Source organism: Myotis nattereri, assembly GCF_964212035.1.
Source record: "Myotis nattereri genome assembly, chromosome: X".
In the NCBI taxonomy this organism is placed as follows: domain Eukaryota; kingdom Metazoa; phylum Chordata; class Mammalia; order Chiroptera; family Vespertilionidae; genus Myotis; species Myotis nattereri.
The window spans coordinates 147926012-147945076 of NC_138078.1; the positions used below are offsets into that span (position 1 = coordinate 147926012).

The following is a 19065-nucleotide window of genomic DNA, read 5'->3' on the forward strand; positions in this document are numbered from 1 at the left end:
GAACTGACTTGTCCATGGTCACATCACTCGAATTGAACCCATGGCTCTGTAAAGGGCCTGGTCCATAAAGGTGTTCTGTAACTGTTCATCCAGTGAACAAGGTCATATATCTGCTCCTCAAGGCAGAAGAGGTGGGGACCAGGCCCCCATTCCACTCAGTCAATTTTTCCAGCCTGTTTGCTAAGGCGACAGCAAGGTCTGTTGCCTGGGCAACTGCCCTCCAAGTGCCATGGCAACCGCCATCACAGTCTCCAGCTCTCCACTTTGCCCCTTGGGCATCTCCATGGAGACCGGCTGGATGGAGAGGCTGCAGGGGGAGCTCTGGAGGATGCGCCTGCGTCTAGTGGCGGGAGGGGGTGTGCAGGGGATGACAGGGGCCCCCCCACACACCCCCGGCGTGCGCAGTCGCAGAGCACCGCAGCCTGGACAGCTAGCCCAGGCGCTGCGCATTTGCCAGCCAGTCCGCCCGTCCGGAGCCCGGCTCGCTGGGGCAGCATGGCGGGGTCGCCACTGCTCGGCGGGCCGCGGGCCGGGGGCGCCGGTCTTCTGGTCCTGCTGCTGCTGGGCTTACTTCGGCCGCCCGCCGCTCTCTGCGCACGGCCGGTAAAGGTGCGACCCCGGGCGGGCAATGGGGGTGGGGAGGATGCTACTCCAGCCTCGCTGGCCCTGGCTCCCCGGACGTGCGGAGACGTCTGTTAGGGTGGCCCGGGGTCCCACCGCCAGGGCCAGGCTGGGTCTCTGGGGGTGCGGGTGGCAGTAGCTTGGGCTCAGCCCGCAGCCGCGCCCTGCCCATCCCTCTCCGCCTGGCGCCCGTGGCGCTGTTCATGGGACCAGCACGTATTAAGGAAGGGGATGCGCGCATCAATTTGTGTGCGCGTGTGATGTGACGACAGGGGGTGAGGTGTGGTGTCCTTGTGTGCGTCCTTTGCTGTGAGCGCTTCCGAGGGTCCCCACAAAGGTGTCGTTAATGGGTGCAATGCGCGTGAATGCCGGGGGTGCTTCTGTGTGTCTTTTCTTAATAACACCCTGTGTATGTTTGTGAATCCTACAGCAATGACGTGACCTTTGGGCGTGTCTGTGTTTGTGTGTGTGCACGCGCGTGTGAGCGCGCGCGCACGCCTCTGTGATTTTGGCTTTGCCTGGGAGGGCGTGGTCTTTGCGTCCCCGTGTATATTTCGGTCCTGTTAGACTGAGCGACTAAGATTTTGGACGTGTGTTCGTGAGGCTGCTTCTCCCTGAGTCTTTGTGCAGCTATGTCATTGTGGGAAGAGAGGCCCTGTCTCTGCTGCATTGTGTCTTTAAGGGGGTGCTGCGTGTCCTTGCATCTGGATAGCTTGGCCATTGTAACTGCATGAGCAGCCATGCGTGCACGCGTGCAGTTCCTTTTGCGTGCCTGGGGTAAGGCTGGGTTGCATATGTGCCATCTCAAGGCCTGTGTGTGTGAGGCTCTGATTGCTGGTGACTGTGATTCCTTGGAGGCTGAGGGGTGGTGGATGCCAAGGGCACTTGGGGCCCATCCTCCTCTAACTCTTCAGAGCTGGAGGATTTCAAAAATTATTAAATATTGTATATATGACATAATATCATTAACATATATGTTCAATGTAAGGAATAATGATAAAATAACCCCCATGGGTCCTACCACTCAGTTTAAGAAACAGACCGTGACCAAAGAAGTCCTTCTCTTCCATAATAATTATCCTACATTTCCTGTTCTTTGATCCCTTACTTTTGTTTTGTTTGTACCTTATGACATATGCAATATCTTGTTTAGTTTTTCCTCATGGAAATGGAATCACACCGGTTCTGCTCTCTGGTCATCACTAGGAAGTCATTAGGTGACTTAGTCTCAGGTATCTGCAGTGGAATTCGTTTTTCTCTCTCTACACTGGTTGTGAGACACCTTCACATTGAAGTGTGTGGCTATAATTCATTTTTAAACATTTTTATTTATTGATTTTAGAGAGAGGGAGGGAGGGAGAGGGAGAGAGAGAGAGAGAGAGAGAAAGAGAGAGAGAGAGAGAGATTTGTCCTAACCCAAAACCTTGGCATATTGGGATGATGCTCTAACCAGGGTCTATAATTCATTTTTTTTTAATATATTTTATTGATTTTTTACAGAGAGGAAGGGAGAGGGATAGAGAGTTAGAAACATCGATGAGAGAGAAACATCGACCAGCTGCCTCCTGCACACCTCCTACTGGGGATGTGCCCGCAACCAAGGTACATGCCCTTGACCGGAATCGAACCTGGGACCCTTCAGTCCGCAGGCCGACGCTCTATCCACCGAGCTAAACCGGTTTTGGCTATAATTCATTTTTTATTGCTGCATAATATTCTATCCCATGAGTATATCATTAGTATATGAGTGCCTTGGCCAGGTATTTCAGTTGGTTAAAGTGTTGTCCTGATACACCAAGGTTTCGGGTTCGATCCCTGCTCAGAGCACACATGAGAATTAACAGCGAATGCATAATAAATGGAATAACAGATCTCTCTCTCTCTGAAAAATCAATCAATAAAAATTTTTTTTAAAACGTATGAGTATATCATGGTTTATGGACGCATTCTCAATGTCACTAGACATTTGGGTTGTTTCCAGGCTTTTCTTTCTTTTTTTGCTCCTTCCACTTTTATGCTATTACAGTGCTGCTGTAATTTTTAATGAACTTGTGTCCAGTAGCATATGAACAAAAGCTACACTGAAGGGTAAAATACCCCAGGAGTGGGTCACAGGAGATGTACATCTTTTTAGACATTGCCAAAATGTTCTTCAAAGTTATTTTGGCAATTGATTGCCAACCAGCAAAGTATGAGAGTTTCCATTTTTTGCACATCCATGCCAACATTGGCCATTAGACTTTTTGCCTTTTTAGCAACCTTTTGGCTGTGTTATGCATCGTATCTCACTGGTATTTTAATTTGCATTTTCCTGGTTACTACTTAAGTTTACTATGTTTCATATGTTTAGCAACTGCTTTTGTTTCCTTTTTGTGAAATACTGGATCATGAATTTTACCTGTTTCTTATTGCTTTTAAATATTCTTTGAATATTGGATACTAATCCTTTATTCGGTTTGTGTTGCAGGCATCTTCTTCCACTCTGGCTTGCTTTTGGTTCTTATTTTTAAAGTTAATTTTATTTTATTGTAGTGATTTTAGAGTGAGAGAAACATCAACGTGAGAGAGAAACAGGGGTGGGTTGCCTCCTGCACACGCCAGAGCAGGAATCGAACCCGCTGCCTTTTGGTGTACTGGACGATGCTCCAACCAACAGAGCCACCTGGCCAGGGCTACTTTTCATTTTTTTTATGGTGTCTTCAGACAAAAAGAAATTCTCAGTTTTAATGTAGTCAAATTTATTTCTTTTCCATTTTCTTAAATTTGGGTCAGTTGTTCCTACATGATTTATTGAAGAAGTCTGTAGCAAGTGTCAATATGTGTGGGTCTGTTTCTACGCTCTCTTTAATCCTGTTGTTTCCTGTGCTGTGTCTAATCTTCTGTGTAATTTGCCTGTTTAGTTTTTAATTTGATTTAAAATGTATTCCTAGATGTTCTAGATGTTTATTTCTCAAATCCTCATTCATAGTCAGTTTTATGTCCTGGCTCAGACTTTTGATACCCTCTTTTATTTCTTTAAATTGATTGCAATTATATCAAAACTGTCTGAACTGCAAATTAGTCACCGGGTAATTTATTCTACAGATAGACTTGCATACATGCCAAATGGTATATGAACACCATTATTCATTCCAGCATCATTTATAAGATAGCAAAAGATTGGAAACACCCTCAATGTTCATCAATTGAAGACTGGTTAAATATTGTACATCCACACAAAATGGATTCAATGCAGAAGATGGGGGAGGGGGGAGGGAAGAAAGACACAAAAGAAAGAAAGGATGTTTTTAAGAACCAGATGTAGATCCAGATTCCCAAAAGCAAGGTGTGAAGTCTGCTACCTTTTGGGTAAAACAAGTGGACAGTAGGAACCTATAAAATGCAAATATAGGCTCCCATTGTCCACAATATTAACATAGAAAAGTCTATAGCTGTCTTATCTGCCATTTCCAGAAGCCCTAAGGCAAGTTCTGAACCACTGGGAAATTGCTATGGGGGGAGGGGGGGAGAGCTAGGGGTCTTTTGTGGTCTCAAGTGTGTCCGAGATATTTGGGGGGGTCTCCAGTGGCCTTAGGGGTGCCTGGGTATGGTGCCTTTGGAGACCCCCGGGTCTGGGGTCCCTGGCCTGACGGACGCCACTCTTCCCTCCACTTTGTCTTTCCGCAGGAGCCCCGCGGCCTGGGCGCAGCCTCGGCGCCCTTGGGTGAGGCCGGGGTCCCCAGGCGCTTCAGGCGGGCAGCGGCTCGGGGCGAGGCGGCGGAGGCCGTGCAGGAGCTGGCACGGGCGCTGGCGCACCTGCTGGAGGCCGAACGGCAGGAGCGGGCGCGGGCCGAGGCGCAGGAGGCTGAGGACCAGCAGGCGCGCGTCCTGGCGCAGCTGCTGCGCGTCTGGGGCGCTCCCCGCACCACCGACCCGGCCCCGGGCCCGGAGGACGATCCGGACGCGCCCGCCGCGCAGCTGGCCCGCGCCCTGCTCCGCGCGCGCCTGGACCCTGCCGCCCTCGCCGCCCAGCTGGTCCCCGCCCCTGTCCCTGCCGCGGCACTCCGACCCCGGCCCCCAATCTACGATGATGGCCCCGCGGGCCCCGAGGCGGAGGACGCCGGGGACGACACGTCTGATGTGGACCCCGAACTGCTGAGGTTGCGGACACGGGGATGGGCGGGCGCCTGCATCCCAGGCGAACACGTGGATTCTGGGACCCTAGGAGGGAGGGAGGCCCTGGACCCAGGGTGTGGGTATGGAGATGTCTGGCTGGGGGACTTCGAAGCCTGTTTTTTTTTGGGGGGGGGGGGAGGATGGGGAAGCGGGGACAGTATGGGGTTGCAGGGCGGTCTGGGTCCTAGGGCCGGGGCATTGATGAGCCGACACACCCTTACTGCATCCGTTCTGCTCCCCTCCCTGCAGGTACTTGCTGGGGCGGATCCTCACGGGAAGCGCGGATTCCGATGTTGGGGCGGCCCAACGCCGCCGCCTCCGCCGCGCTGCGGCCGACCAGGACCTGGGCCCTGATGTGCCGCCTGATGGGGTGCTGGGGGCCCTCCTGCGCGTGAAGCGCCTGGAGACCCCCGCGCCCCAGGCGCGCCGCCTCTTGCCTCCCTGAGCACCGCCGGGATCTTGCTCGCCCTCGGGTCCAGGGCCACCCCTCACCCCGCCCCCGACACCCCAGCTCCTCAAAGGCATGACTGCTCCCCCGCCGGCGAGGGCCCTTAGCCGCCCCTCCCCCGACACCCCGACTGCTGCCTACTCCTCCCCCAACACCCCCCCCCCCCATGGTTTCCTGGCCGCTGGCTGGGCTGCTCCTCTGCCAGCCAGGACCCATGGCCGCCCCTCCCCCGACACCCGCAGGTCCCCACCAGCCGTAGTTACTGCCCTCAGAACGCCCCAAGATCGCCACCCCTGGTCCCCCAATAAATAAGATCTAAAGCAGCTATGCATTGTCTGAGTGGCCGTTTCTAGGGGCTGGTGATGGCCGCCCCCCCCTTTTTTTGATGGTCCCTTGCCTTGTCTGACTCCTTAGAGACCCTTCCTTAGTCTGTGCCCCACTTCTAGGCCTCACTCCGGCTGGGCTTTGGTGCCACTTTCAAGCTACCAGCATAAGAGAAAGGGAGTGGACTGCAAAGCCAGGGCTCAGCCCTCCCAACCCATTCACATACTGGCATGAAACTGAGCAGTACCAGAAATGAGCATGTGGGCCTCCAACGGTCGTTAAGGTAGAATGATAGGGCAGAGCTTACATTTGTTAGCTTGATTTGTAATGTTTAAATATTTCTATCGTATAGAACCCACCCTATCTGTATTGCCTAGTTCTGAAGATACTGGGAGTTGGTGTTGGTAGCTGGTCTGTGGTCATAGCCTTTGCATTGGCTATTCCCTCTGCCCCTAGTTATCTGCAAGTTTTTGCTTAAATGTCACCTACTCAATAAGGCTTTATCCCTTCATCTGCCTTTAATACATGGCCTTATGTCATACAAGGGCAGGGATTTTGTGTGTGTGTGTGTGTGTGTGTGTGTGTGTGTGTGTGTGTCTGCCTCTACAGCCTTTGTACCCAAAGCCAGGCCTGGCACACAGCGGGCTTCCCCACATTTCTTGAATGAAAGAGTTCTCACAATTCAACTACCATTCTAACCAGTCTCACACCCACCCACATAATGTTGGGCATGGAAGCAGCTTTGAAACCTGAGAACATTTATTTCGTTTTGCACAAATTCTCTGAACTTGACAAAATATAACCAACAGTATGTTCCACAGTACCAAAAACCCCACCACCGAACGAAAACCTCCCCAGAAGAGGGGTCTATCCTAAATACACCCGGTGTCCCACACAGCTACTCTCAGGGTTCTCATAGCAAGGAAGCATCCCCCCCCTGGCCTGGGGGATGGTCCATGTTTCTTGATCAAGACCTTCAGGACACAGAGCAGCCACAGTGGCACATGGTCTTCTGGTGCCGGGTCTTATTCTCAGCCTCCTTTGCCATGGCCTCCTGGACCTCCTGGACCTTCTGGATCTCGTGGATGAGCAGGGCAAAGGCCTCCTCTACACCTTGCCGCGTTTTGGCTGAGGTCTCCACGAAAGGGGCCCCCCAGCTCTTGGCTAGATCTATAGCAGCAGCATGAGCATCTCCGGCGGTGGTCACAAGGTCGCACTTGTTGCCCACAAGGACGAGGGGCCGGGTATAGTGAGGGCCCCAGGTGGCCCGCATCTGCTGCAGCTGGGTTAGAGATGACGGGTCATCGAGGGCGAAGACACCCAGCACACCATCCCCAACAGCCAAGCACTGGTCACGCAGGGCCTTGTGAGTGGGTTGCCCGGCTGTATCCAGCACATTCAGAATGTAGCCGCCGTGGTCCAGGGTCACCTCCTTCCAGTAGGAATCCTGGATCGTGGGGTCATGGTCTTCCACAAAGCACTGGTGGTTCAGCTGGATGGTGAGTGCACTCTTGCCCACCCCACTCGCGCCCACCACCACCGCCTTGTACTCCGGCAGCTTCTTGCCCTTGGAAGGTGCCGGAGTCTTGCGACTCTCCTCCTGGCTGCCAGGGCTCCAGGTGCCCAGGCCCAGATCAAGCATGTTAGGCTTTTTGGGGCGCGCCATGTTCAGGGAAGAGATGCAGACAGACGGCCCTGCGACTGGGAAGAGAAGAAAGACAATAGGGGAGCGGGGCCGGGCAGTAGTTTAGGTGAGGAGACCATGGGGGCAAGGGGCAGCTGGTGCCACTGAGTCAACAGTTACTGGGTGCCCAGTGTGTGATCACCTTCTACTATGCTATACACATTATTTATGTTGTTTATTTTCTTTCATTCCCTTCTACTACATAAGCTCTGTGAAGGCAGGGATTTTAAAAACAGCTTTGTTGAGATAGTTTATATACTATAAAGTTAACCTAGTTAATGTGTACAATCAATGACTCAGTATTTTCACGGAGTTGTGCAACCATCAGCAATCTAATTTTAGAAATTTTCTTCACCCCAAAAGAGATTCTCCCCCCCCCCCGCCCATTAGCTGTCCTGCCGCACTCCAGAGGGATGGCAGGGATTTCATTGGCTTGGTTTTGAGTTTTTAACTGTTGAACCCCAGACCAGCACAATGCCTGTCATACAGTAAGACCTGAGCAATATTCCTGCCCCTCCCAGGGAGTATATGTTCTAAAAGGTGGGGACAATGAACCAAATAAATAAGCAAATTATGAGGTCTGTTAGCCATTGTCTAAAATTCAGTCTTTATTACCTATTCAACATACTGCTACCAGGAACCTACTGTGTGGCAAGGTGGGGGAAAATAGATAACAAACCTTGGCCCTTAAGAATGTGCCGATGTAGTTGGGAAGACAAAAAACAACATATTAAAAAAAAAAAACATATTTCAGCAACAGTGATAAGCATGCAGAGGTGCTTGGTTAATGTTAGCATTTTTGTTGTGATTCAATTTTCATTCATTACTGCGAGAAGCTCCTGGCATACCAGGTATCATGATGGACGCGGGAATGGGGGTAGTGGGAGGTGTGGGGGTGGGATGGGGCAGTGAACAAAATAAAGTTCCTCTCCTTGGGAGGATTAGACTCTAAAAGTGAGAAAGAGACAGTAAACAAGGTAAGCAAGTAAATTACCAAGCCATTAGAAGAGCATGGGCAGAGCAGGCGCTCAGTAAAATGAGGGTTATCTATTAATAGCAAATCACCGTTAACTCATCAATACACATCCTGATCTTAGTTCAGGAAATGCATCGTAATGGCTGCTCTCCCAGGAAACCCCGGAGAAGTGGCAGTTTGGGGGTAGATTGGGGGGGATGGTGTTTCTGTTGTTTCGGAGCCAGAGGTCAGTAAGGTCTAGCTGTGTGGTCCTCAGCCCAGAGAGATCCCTGAAAAGTTATTGGATGTGCTCACCCAGAAAGGGGGCATGATGAGGAAAGAGTTAAACAGGACAGAGTTCTGGGGGTCCCCAAAGTTGGGGAGACAGAGAGAAGGAGATTTAGCTCTGAGGACAAACTGAGAGGAGGGGGTGAGGGCGGTGGATGTGGAAAGGAGAGGTCGGATTCTGGTATATTCTGAAGGTGGAATTAACGGGCAGGTGAAATTCAGAGGCAGGGGAAGGGGTCAAGGATGACTCCTCGGTTTTGGGCCGGGACAGATGGAAATCTGAGGGTTCCATTATTTGAGGGTGGGGACATTTGAGATGGGCTCTTCCCTCTTGGCAAGTCGCCATGGCTGTGACTATGACCCTAAAAAGCACTAGGTATTATTTACCGAGAACCCATCTACCTGCCGGCCGTGCCGACACTCAGTCCTCCTCACACCCTCCTGAGGTGTGGGCTAGCATCACCGCAGCCAGCAAGGGAGGCTCGGAGAAGCCGGAGGTCCCACAGCCCATCAGAGATCAACGGAAGCCAGGTCTCACCTTCGCAAGTAATACGGAACCACTTGCTGCGCCAAGTGCTACTGGAGTGTCATTATGGGGTTCTTAAGACCCTGAGACCCCCCTCCCCCACCCTACCGCACCCCACCCCCATCCCCGCTGGCAGGACCGCATCCTTTGTGTGTCCTTTGTGCTCGCCTAACTACCTGTGGGGGGTGGGCTGGGGGGTGGCAGATTCAGAGAGAGTGGGGGGGTGGGGGAACCACCCCAAAGTGAGCCCTTACAAGCCCCCATTTCAGGGCTAGCCCGGGGCAACCTCCACCGCACTTCCCCATGACTAAGTCAGGTGCAGTGGAAAGTTTGGGGCAGGGAGGAGTGACTCCCACATTTTACCCTAAAGCCCTGACCTTGTGCTCAGTCTTCTAGACCACCTCGGCCAGTTTTTCTTTAGGCGGGACAGGGTAGGGCACGGGAAGGGACCCCTCACCCCGAGGCTGGGTCTGCGGGCCCGCAAACCCGTTCCCGCCTGCACGGTCCCCGGCCCAGCTCGGCCTCCAAAAGCCGGAGGCCTGAGGGGCTGGGGAGTGGTGGCGGCCCCCTGAGGAGAAGGGGCAGAAGAGGAAGGTCCCCGTAAAAAAACACCTCAGTCGAGCTCCTACAACCCGAGGTGGAGAGCCCTCCCAGGTCGGCGCTTGGCTTGGCTGAGGGCCCGGCCAGCCGCTCACCTCAGTCCGGAGAGGAGTTTGCGCTGGGACCCGAACTCGCTGCAGCTCTGACAGGACCAAAAGTGGAAGAGGTGCAACACTAACCCCGGAGTAGAGAGCTGGGGGCGGGGGATACGCATGCGCCTGACCCGCCCTCAGGCCCCTCCACCGGCAGCTCCCCTCCCCTCGCCTCGCCTCGCCCCCCGCCCGGAGTGAAAGGGTGAGCGCGGGTCTTGCCCCTGCCTGCTGGTGCAGCCAAGGAAGTCTGATTGGGGTGCGCTGCCCGCGGCCAGACCTCCACGCGCGTGCCCTCTGCGTGGGGCTGCACCTCGCCCTTACCTTGCCCCGATTAGGGCTGCGGTTTTGGGTTTTTACTGAATGTGGGGTGTCGGATTTTTTACTTGAGTGGCTAGCCTTTGGGAAATGTTCTGAGAGGCCTCTTTGAGGCCATGGAGCCTGCACTGCCACAAGCAGGCTTTTTTGGTAGCTTGGGAGAGGGTTATCTGTTCCTGGAGGGAAAGAGGTGCCAGAGCGAGTCATGTCCGTTCCTGGAGGGAAAAAGTGGCAGAGGAGTGGTTATTCTGTCAGGGCATAAAAAAACCTGGTATGAGGTGGACATGTGCCAAGGCTAAAACATTCCCCAGACTCCCTTGCAGCTATCATAGTCACAGTCTGACCAATGAGATGTAAGCAGGGATTACTGGAGGGGGCATCCAAAATGTTCCTTAAAGGAAGGAATGAGCTAGCCACAGCTCCCTTCTCCCTCCCCTCCCCCATTCCCTTTTTTTCTTAACTGGGTGGGGCTCTGGTGATCATTTTGGGGCCATAATGTGGCCATGAAGAAAAGTCCAGAAATCCTCAGCCTTGGACTTGAGTTGCCAAATTCTCATGTGAGAGAAATGAAACCTCCAAACTATCCTCCAATTCCCTGCCGTTGGTCCATAGTAGGTACTCCTTCCCCCAAGAAGCTACTACCCATGGTTACAAAATTTAAATGTTAAACATGGACACGCCTCTCACCCAAATCAGGACAGAAAGACAGGTGGGGAGACTGGGGCCTGGTGAGGACACTTCCTGATAGTTTTTTTTGCCTTCTCAGCCCAGGGTGTAGCTGGGACTGGCTGTGAGGCTCCTATTTCTAAGGCACTTTTCTCATGGATTCTACCATTTAATCTATAGTAGAGCCAGTCAAGCTGCTCTATTTCCAGTTAGCTTTTTGAGTGCTGGCTGGGCAGGGGGTTGACCTGAAACACCCATGCCTTCATTTCTTCTATACTCATTAGCCCTGTTGGCCAGGAGTGTGGGGTTCTCCTTCCACTCAAGATTAAAAGACTTTCTCCAGCCCTGGTTGGTGTGGCTCGGTTGAGTGTTGTCGTGTGCACGGAAAGGTTGTGGGTTCGATTCCTGGTTGGGGCATATGATTGGGTTGTGAGCTTGATCCCCCATAGGGGGCATGCAGGAGGCATCCAATCAATGTTTTTCTCTCTCCCTTCCTTGTTTTCTAAAAATCAATAAAAATATTTAATTAAAAAAAGACTTCCTCCAGGTTTTGTAACAGCTTGTACTTTATTACATATGCAACCCCACTATACCTGCCAGTTGCTCCCCACTCCCTCCAAAGGATCATCTTCTTGATATCAGCCCCTTCTTGAGGCAACTAAGCTATCCCTTTCTTTCTGGGGCAGAGCAGATGGGAGTCCCTAGAGCAGGAAGTGGGCAGGGGGAGAGCTACAATTAATCATCATAGTCCTCTTACAGGTATTTAAACTTAAATCAGCACCCTTGGGGGGTTGTAAAGGGTTTTCAGAAAGGATGGATGAAGCTGCCCCTCGTCCAAGGTACAGGTTGGAATGAACTAATGCTGGTCTATCTTGGGCCTCAGAAGGTGAAGCAGAGGAGCATGTTCTGGGAGTTAGTGTGAGTGGGGCATGTCTTCCCCAAACTTGTTCTGGTGGGCGACGTTCTTCACATCTAGGAGAGTCTGAGGAGGAGGCAAGAGACAGTTGGTAAGAGCGAGTGAGGACCCCCTCTACCTCAGCCAGGAGACTGCCCCCACTCCAGCCCTCAACCACCCTGTCTCCTGGACTAGCCCACATGCAGAAGGGCCTCCATTCTCCCCTTATCTGATCACAGAAGGTGTGTGTGTGGCGGGAGTGAATGTGTACACATTAGAGGCTCCTGCCTAGGGTTTACCTGGTGGTGAACATAGGCCTGACATGGGTAACACCAGGTAGACAGGTCAGTGTAGCTGAGGACCAGTGGGTGGCCTGAGCTTTCATGGTGCTGCATCATATGGGCATTGATGTAACGGCTGCAGTAGACCTGAGGTTAGGAAGTGAATGTTGGGCAGGGATCAGCACCCACCTGTGGTTTGTTCCTGGGCCAACCTCAGCCCCATCCCCATTCTCTGTTGCATACCTCATAGCAAGACAGACACACCCAATTCTCCTGAAGTGCTCCACAGTCCTGACAAGGTTGGGTCACATCCAAGCCTGCTTCAGGAATGGGGCGTACTGCCACCAAATGGGGACACCACAGCAGTGGTGTCACGGCATAAAACATGGCCTGGGGGGGGGACATGGACCAGGTGGGTAAAACGGAGTAAGCTAGGGACTTATCTCCCCATTATATGCCCCTGTGTCATATGCTCCTACCTGGAGGTACAAATGGGTAAAAAAATAAGGAAGCCACAGTTCCATCCACGCCCTGAGCTCACCTGGTCAATGTCCCCAAAGGCCTGCATTGGCACCGAATCATCCACGTCTTGACCCCCAGCTGCCTCTGGTAGCCTCTCCTCTTCTGGGATCTCAGACTCTGGGGCCTCCTGGATACACAGAGGCAAGAGACGTATCTGAGAGTCCTGATTCTTGACCCTTCTTTCCCCCTACCTGGGTGTGCTGGTGGGCCTTACCTGAGCCTTGTCGTCTAGTTCCAAGGTCCTGAGATTCCCAATCAGCGTACTGAGGGATATCTGGGATGTGGCTCCTTGCACAGGTGAGGTAGGAGGAGTCTGGTTGTCAGTGCTTGAGGCTTGAGGGGTTTGGATCAGCTTGGCTCCTCCCACAGCCTCCTCTGTGGTGGTCTGGTCCAGGGTGGCTCCCCCTGTGGCTGCCTCTGAGGTAGTCTGGTTCAGTGTGGCTGCCTCCGAGGTGGTATGGTCCAGCATAGCTTCCCCCGTGGCTGCCTCTGAGGGCTGGTCCTGAGTGAGCTCCACAACAGCTGGAGTGGACTCTTGCACAGATGCTGCTGATGTGGCCTTCCCCAGGCTTTCATCCAGAATGCTCTCTTCTAGCATGGTCAGCTTCTTAGCCGACCCAGGATTGGCTGGTTGGGGTGCCTCCTTGGTGATCGACTTAGAACTGAAGGATTCTTCCTTGTCTTCGATCTCTGAAACCATGGGAGCGAGATCCTTGAGTATGAGCACTATCCCCTCTCCTGCCTCTAATCCCTGCCCTCCCCTGAGCCCCCCATTGTCCCCAATTCCCCATGCCCACTCACTCGTGGTCCGCAAGCTACGCCAGTATCTGCGATGGGCTTGGATGGTATCAGTGATTGATTCTAGGGCCCCTAACAGTGGGGGCCGAGACAGGGTCAGCAGAGGTGGCGGGTCCCCAAGGAGGGTGCGGGTACAGGCAGCCATGGACTCAGAGATGGATGCCAGGTTATAGCCACCCTTTTTAAAGGAGAAAGAGAGTGAAAGGTATGATGCAGTGTCCTCAGGGAATTTGGGAGGCAAGATATCCTGCTTCCCAATCCTGCCTCAGGGCCCTGTAAGCCTAGAAGGTGGCAACTGGAGACAAGTGAATAGAACCCACATTTGTCAGATGGCAGTACCCATTGTGTGAGGTAGTTGTTGAGGGGGATAAACTGCGATGTGAAGTGCAAGGTAATAATAACCACAATAACAATAATGCTGATGGTAACACCAGTAATAGCTACTGTTCATTAAGTACTTGCTGTATGCTAGGCCCTATTCTAAGTACCTTATGTTATTAACTCAATCCTCAAACCACACATGCTCAATCTGTGTAGGAACGTGTCTTCACAGTACAGGAACCCACACAGACGTCCCTGCCCCAAAACTAGCACAGGAACAACTGGTCTGTCTCCCCACATGAACCCCTGTCCTGACCTGGTATGGGAACCCCCTTTTCTCACACTTGATAGGAAACCCAGTCTCTGCTGTTATTATAGATAAAGAAACTGAGGTTCAGAGTAGTTAGATGACTTGTCTGAGGTCCTAACAGCTGGGAAGAGGCAGCGCTGGGCTCAGAACCTGTGCTGTCTGATAAAAGAGTCCATGTTCTTAACCATCACTTTGCAGTGCCACAGGCAGTCTGGGCACACTGAGACTGTTTACTAACCGATCAATCTCTCTAGGACTTACTGTCTTCATCTGTGAAGTAGTTAAAAAAAGCACATAAGATTTGCTAGTGTATCAACAGTGCATAATAATGCGAAGTTTTAGCACTTCTGCAGTGCTTACTGTATGCCATGCACTCTTCCATCATTAGCCAGCCCCATCTTACAGATGAGGAGACTGTGGCCCAGGGGTGGGAACACTGAATGATTTACAAAAAGTCAGTGAATTTATTTTATCTCAGGAACTTGATATAGTTCAAGTAGTGACGAAAAGGATAGGCTCTGGGGTCAGGCTGCTTGGATTCAAGCCCTGGCTCTGCCACTATTAAATGTGTGGCCTCTGGCTAGTCACCATATCTCTCCGTGCCTCAGTTATCCTGGTCTTGAGAGAGGAAAATGACGAGGTCAGCAGACCTCACCTCAGAAGGCTGCTTTGTCAATGAATTAATAATGCCTGTAAAGTGTCAGAAGAGTGTCTTGCACATAGTGAGTGCTCAATGGAAGTGGTCAATGCTGGTGTTATTATTAATGCCCAGTATGTGCCAGCAATCCCAGGTGGGGACACTCAAAGGAGATTCTAGGAAATTACCCCTTGTGTTGCAGTCAGCTAGAAGAAAGGGCAGGACTCCAAGTCTTCCCAAATACCCCCCACAGTGGAAAGAGGGACCAAGGGAATTACCTCTAGGATCAGGATAATTCGGCCACTGGCAAGGCCCATCAGCAGGTGAGTGAGGTGGGCATAGCCCTCAGGTGACAGATGGCAGCCCCCCAGCGGGTCGCCCCATGCCGCATCAAAGCCAGCTGAGACCAGCACCAGTTCTGGGTTAAACTGAGGTAGGGAGAGAAGAAATGCATGGACATGAGGGAAGGCGGGCTTGGGTATATACTAGGTGAGGTAGATCCAGAGACACCGAGACAAGGACAAATGAAGACATGAAGATGCAAGCCAGAGAGATGGAGACATGGGACTTGGAGGCTGGGAGATAAAAGATCAGAGCCCTGAAACCAGGAAGGGAAGATGTAGAGACACAAGACAGAGAGACATGGAGAAGATGGACAGTTAAGGACACATCAGACACAGATTTAGAGACATGAAACACTACAAATGGGCAGATGGGGACTAGAGGCAGAGTCCATAGTAGGTACTCCTATGAGACGTGAAGACTCAGCCATCAAGAGATGGTGACATGAAACACAGAGAGACAGAGATATGTCCTCACAAACATGCCCAAGGGTGAGATAAAGAGATACATGCTCCTCTCCCTGGGTCAAACATGTGATACATGTGCAGAAGTTACAAGGATTTATATATGGTGCCAAAGAGAAGTGCACACATACTTCCATCACAGAAAATGACAATCAAGTGCCACACACAGAAGATGGTCACATACCTGCACACAATTAGACAGTCCCATATGGACGGGACTGCACTTCCTACTAGTCATGCACACAGTTTCTCACAGAGGGGACAATAATCCACAGTCACCCCTGCACAGATACAACCGTACATGTGCCATCATTACATGGTAACAACAGTGTCACACACACACACACACACACACACACACACACACACAGTCACACATGATTTCAGTTATACACACACAGAAGGTAGTCACAGCCATTGTGCATCAGACACATGCACACATCTGAACATGTGCGTCTGCACAGAGGTCAGAGATGACGCATGTATCAGCCTTCTGAGTTAGTCACACACATACAGTCTGCCACAGACAGACTTACAGTTTACACATGTAGACGGTGGTTACCTACAGCCACTCATGCAGAACCAGGCAAATGTATACAGGCCACCTCCAGTCAGAGATAGACACACACAAACAGCCAGAAAGATGACTGTCACACACAGCCTCCCATGTGCAGAAAGTCACAAACCGGCTGTCACAGAAAGAGCACCCATGACACAGAAATGGTAGAAACAGCCACTTGTGCAGTGTCTCACATATACTCAAACCCCTCCCCAGCTTGCACATGCAGTTCTACTGAGACGGCAGTCACTTGGGGCCACCGTCACATACAGACAGCCACTGGTGATGGTGTACACACAAGACACACAGCTAGGAACAAGAAGACCACCCCCGCACACCAGGAAGTTCCTCACAGTTGCACACAGAGAGGGCAGTCACATATGCAAAGGCCATCACAGCCACTCCCCCTCCCCTTTGCTGTTTGTCCCACAGGATCAGTCACCCAGAAGTCAGACACATGTGCACTCACTGCTGCCCACACAGCTGTGTCACATACATCCTGAAGCGTACCTCATAGGCAATGGGCAGCACCAGACGATGCCAGGCAGCCAGGTACTCAGAGTCCCCCATGCGAGGCCCATTCCAGGCCACGTTGACGGTGAAGCCTGTGCCTGCGGCCCGGCCCACCTGGCTGGGGGCGCCCTCATCCCCCATGGGAAAGAAGGTGCCATAATCATAGCGGTGCAGGGAAATGTAGAGCACACTGCCAGAGACAGGGTGGGGAGGGGTCCATGCTTGGTTAGCAGCCTGGCACCCCTGAAGCATGGCCCACCCACTTCCCTGGCTGCACCTACTCCCTGCCCCAGCCCCTCACCTGGGGTCGTCCTCAAATATGTGCTGAGTTCCATTGCCATGATGCACATCCCAGTCTACAATCAGGATCCTGAGGACCGAGAGCTTGTCAGTTACTCAGGACACTGGCCCCCTGGGAGAAGGCAGGAGCCAGACCACTGGGGCCTGTCTGCAGGGGCATATATTGTGGGTCACCAGATACTAAGTCCTTAAAGTTTGTGGGTCCTATCAAAGTCAGGATGACAGTCGAGGCTGGCTCCTGAACAAGTACTCAGGGTCAGACCCCAGGCCCTATGTGGGTTAGCACTGGGGGCTTGGACGCTGGGTTCTGTTGGGGCCAGAAATGTGGGGAAGGGACCCTGGGTCCTGTTTCATAGCACCTGGATACCACAATGTTGGGGTCTTTTCCAAGTAAGCACTGAGAGGCTAGATCCTCAGTCCTTTTCTGGGAAGTACTGGACAACCGGACCCCTGGATATTTCTGGGTAAGTCCTGGGGGCTGAACCATGGGGCCTGCTGAGTAAGCACTGAGTGGGGGGCGGGGGGGGCAGGGAGCCCCTACCGCAGTGGATGCCCACTGATGGCCTGGGCATGACGAGCAGCCACAGCCACAGAGTTGAAAAAGCAGAAACCGCAAGCAGCATCCTGCTCTGCATGGTGTCCCGGAGGACGCACCAGGGCAACACCATTCAAAACCTGGGGGGAGGAGCAGGGAGCCAAGATCAAACCACTGCCCTCACTGCTTTCCTTCTCCTTGTCCCCTTGCTTGTTCTCTTCCCTCCCTCCCATTACCAGATGCCAGGGGGGCCCAGTCCGGTAGCCACATCCTCATGGCTGCACTTCCCAGTGAGCAAGGCCTCGGGCGAGCAGGGTTCTCCTCCTCACCCCCCTTTTCCTCAGGCCCTGCCCAACTTTCTCAGAGTAGCCTCTCTCCCGCCCCCAGGACCGCCTCTTCCAGCCAGAGCCCCACCCCAAAGCAGCCATACCTCTCCCGCCAGCACAGCCTCCACAAGGCAGCATGTGGCACCAGTGGCCAGCTGGGCACTGGCGAAGGTGCTGGGGCAGATGTAGATGGAGTCAAAGCTGGCGCTCTCACGGTACAGCTCCCGGGTTCTCATTTTTTCTGTGGCCCGTAGACGAGCCACGTACTCAGCACTGGAGGCACAGAGAGGGTATCAGGAATAGTCACGTGGTTCTGTCCCCTCCAAGGCCCCTCTTGCGACCCGCAGCAGCAATTCATACCCAGGCTCCAGCTCCCAGGTGGCATGTATGCACTGAGGCCCCATCCCACCCCCAGGCACGAGGGTCTGACCTATGGCAGGTGAGCAGCTCAGCGTCTGTGGCAGGACGTGCAGGCAGCGTGAGACAGCGCCCAGCAAGGCCCAGCTCCTCCAGACGGGACATGATCCGTGAGACACGCTGGGGTACCTCGGGGTGTTGGCTGGGAGGTGGGGACACAGAGGCAGGGCTTAATGTTTGAGGAGGTGAAAAACCCCTGCCCACTTACACTGAGCCCAGTGCTCCAATCGCATACTTGTCCCACATGTTGTAGTGATCCATCATCCGCTGGTCATAGACCAGCCCTGTGCGAGACTGAAATATTGGCCACATTGGTATTGGGAGCGCAGGGGGTGGCCATGGTCCCTCCTCTTCCTCCTCCTCATTGTCCCCATCCTCGTTGTCCTCGTCCAGGGAGTCACCTGCAAGGGGAGACCACACTCACCCTACTCCCCCGCCCTGGGTTATGTAATACTCAGGAATTCAGTTAACTCAAATGTGAAAAGGGGTGGGAGGCCTGAAACCAGGACCCAGTGAGAGAGAGGGACTGACCCTCTCCCACCAAGTTAGGCCAGGAAAGTCAGAGTAGGTTCTAGAAGACAGTCTTGTCCCATGGCTCATTCCATCCCTGACCCCCACCCCCATTAAACCCACTCCCTGCCTCCTACCTGATCTCACAAGGATCTCCCAGAAGGGCGACAGGGCTTCCAGAGTGCAGGACAGTGATGACTGGGCACTGGAGGGCAGGGGAAGGGAAAGAGTGACCAAATGGCCCCAAGGTGGGCAGTGAGGGTCGCACTTTCTCCCTCCACCACCTGAGCTTACCTCCGGCAGGGGGCCCCAGGGGACTCCAGCATGGGGCAGGGGTCACCCAGAAGGGTGTGGAGTGAGGCGCTGACTCCCTCAGCCAGGGAGCGAAGGTTGTAGCCACCCTAGGAGAAAAGGGTGAGGGGTTAGGGAAGACCCAGATGTTACCAGGGAAGAGTAGTAGACACATGACCACTAGGGTGCTGACTACATGTTGAGCAACAAAGAATTTAGAGGGTGCTTCCTTTCCCTCACTAAACAGCGCTATGACATGACTACTACTACTATCATACAAGTCCAGTGACTTAGGCGAGGCTGTCCAGTTAGGAAGCGGAAATGCTGGGACAGGAACTCATGCTGGACTTGAAAGCTTTGTTATTATGTC

At 52.9% G+C, this 19065-nt stretch overlaps 3 protein-coding genes across 4 annotated transcripts; 1 reads left to right on the forward strand and 2 right to left on the reverse strand.

Moving 5' to 3' along the window:
- Positions 1–397: 397 nt before the first annotated feature.
- On the forward strand, positions 398–5547 carry PCSK1N (proprotein convertase subtilisin/kexin type 1 inhibitor). 2 transcript variants are annotated; one of them, XM_081080985.1, is made up of 3 exons: positions 398–603; positions 4288–4760; positions 5026–5547. In XM_081080985.1, the coding sequence occupies exons 1-3, from the start codon at positions 496–498 to the stop codon at positions 5219–5221; spliced, it is 777 nt and encodes a 258-aa protein (XP_080937111.1). In that variant the 5' UTR covers positions 398–495; the 3' UTR covers positions 5222–5547. The 2 variants fall into 2 exon arrangements, with proteins under 2 accessions (XP_080937111.1, XP_080937110.1); XM_081080984.1 differs by having other exon boundaries at positions 399–609.
- A 977-nt stretch (positions 5548–6524) lies between these two features.
- On the reverse strand, positions 6525–7214 carry ERAS (ES cell expressed Ras; the record flags this gene model as incomplete). Its single annotated transcript, XM_081081226.1, has 1 exon — positions 6525–7214. One exon carries the CDS (start codon positions 7212–7214, stop codon positions 6525–6527), a length of 690 nt encoding a protein of 229 aa, XP_080937352.1.
- A 4008-nt stretch (positions 7215–11222) lies between these two features.
- LOC308511980 (histone deacetylase 6-like) lies at positions 11223–18730 on the reverse strand (the record flags this gene model as incomplete). Its single annotated transcript, XM_081081790.1, is given in 15 exon segments — positions 11223–11656; positions 11869–11997; positions 12094–12240; positions 12392–12499; positions 12587–13062; positions 13174–13348; positions 14717–14866; positions 16314–16506; positions 16618–16686; positions 17158–17291; positions 17582–17760; positions 17763–17797; positions 18103–18295; positions 18542–18609; positions 18699–18730. Coding segments are annotated over 15 exon segments (2157 nt in total). The 3' UTR covers positions 11223–11587.
- Positions 18731–19065: the final 335 nt, after the last annotated feature.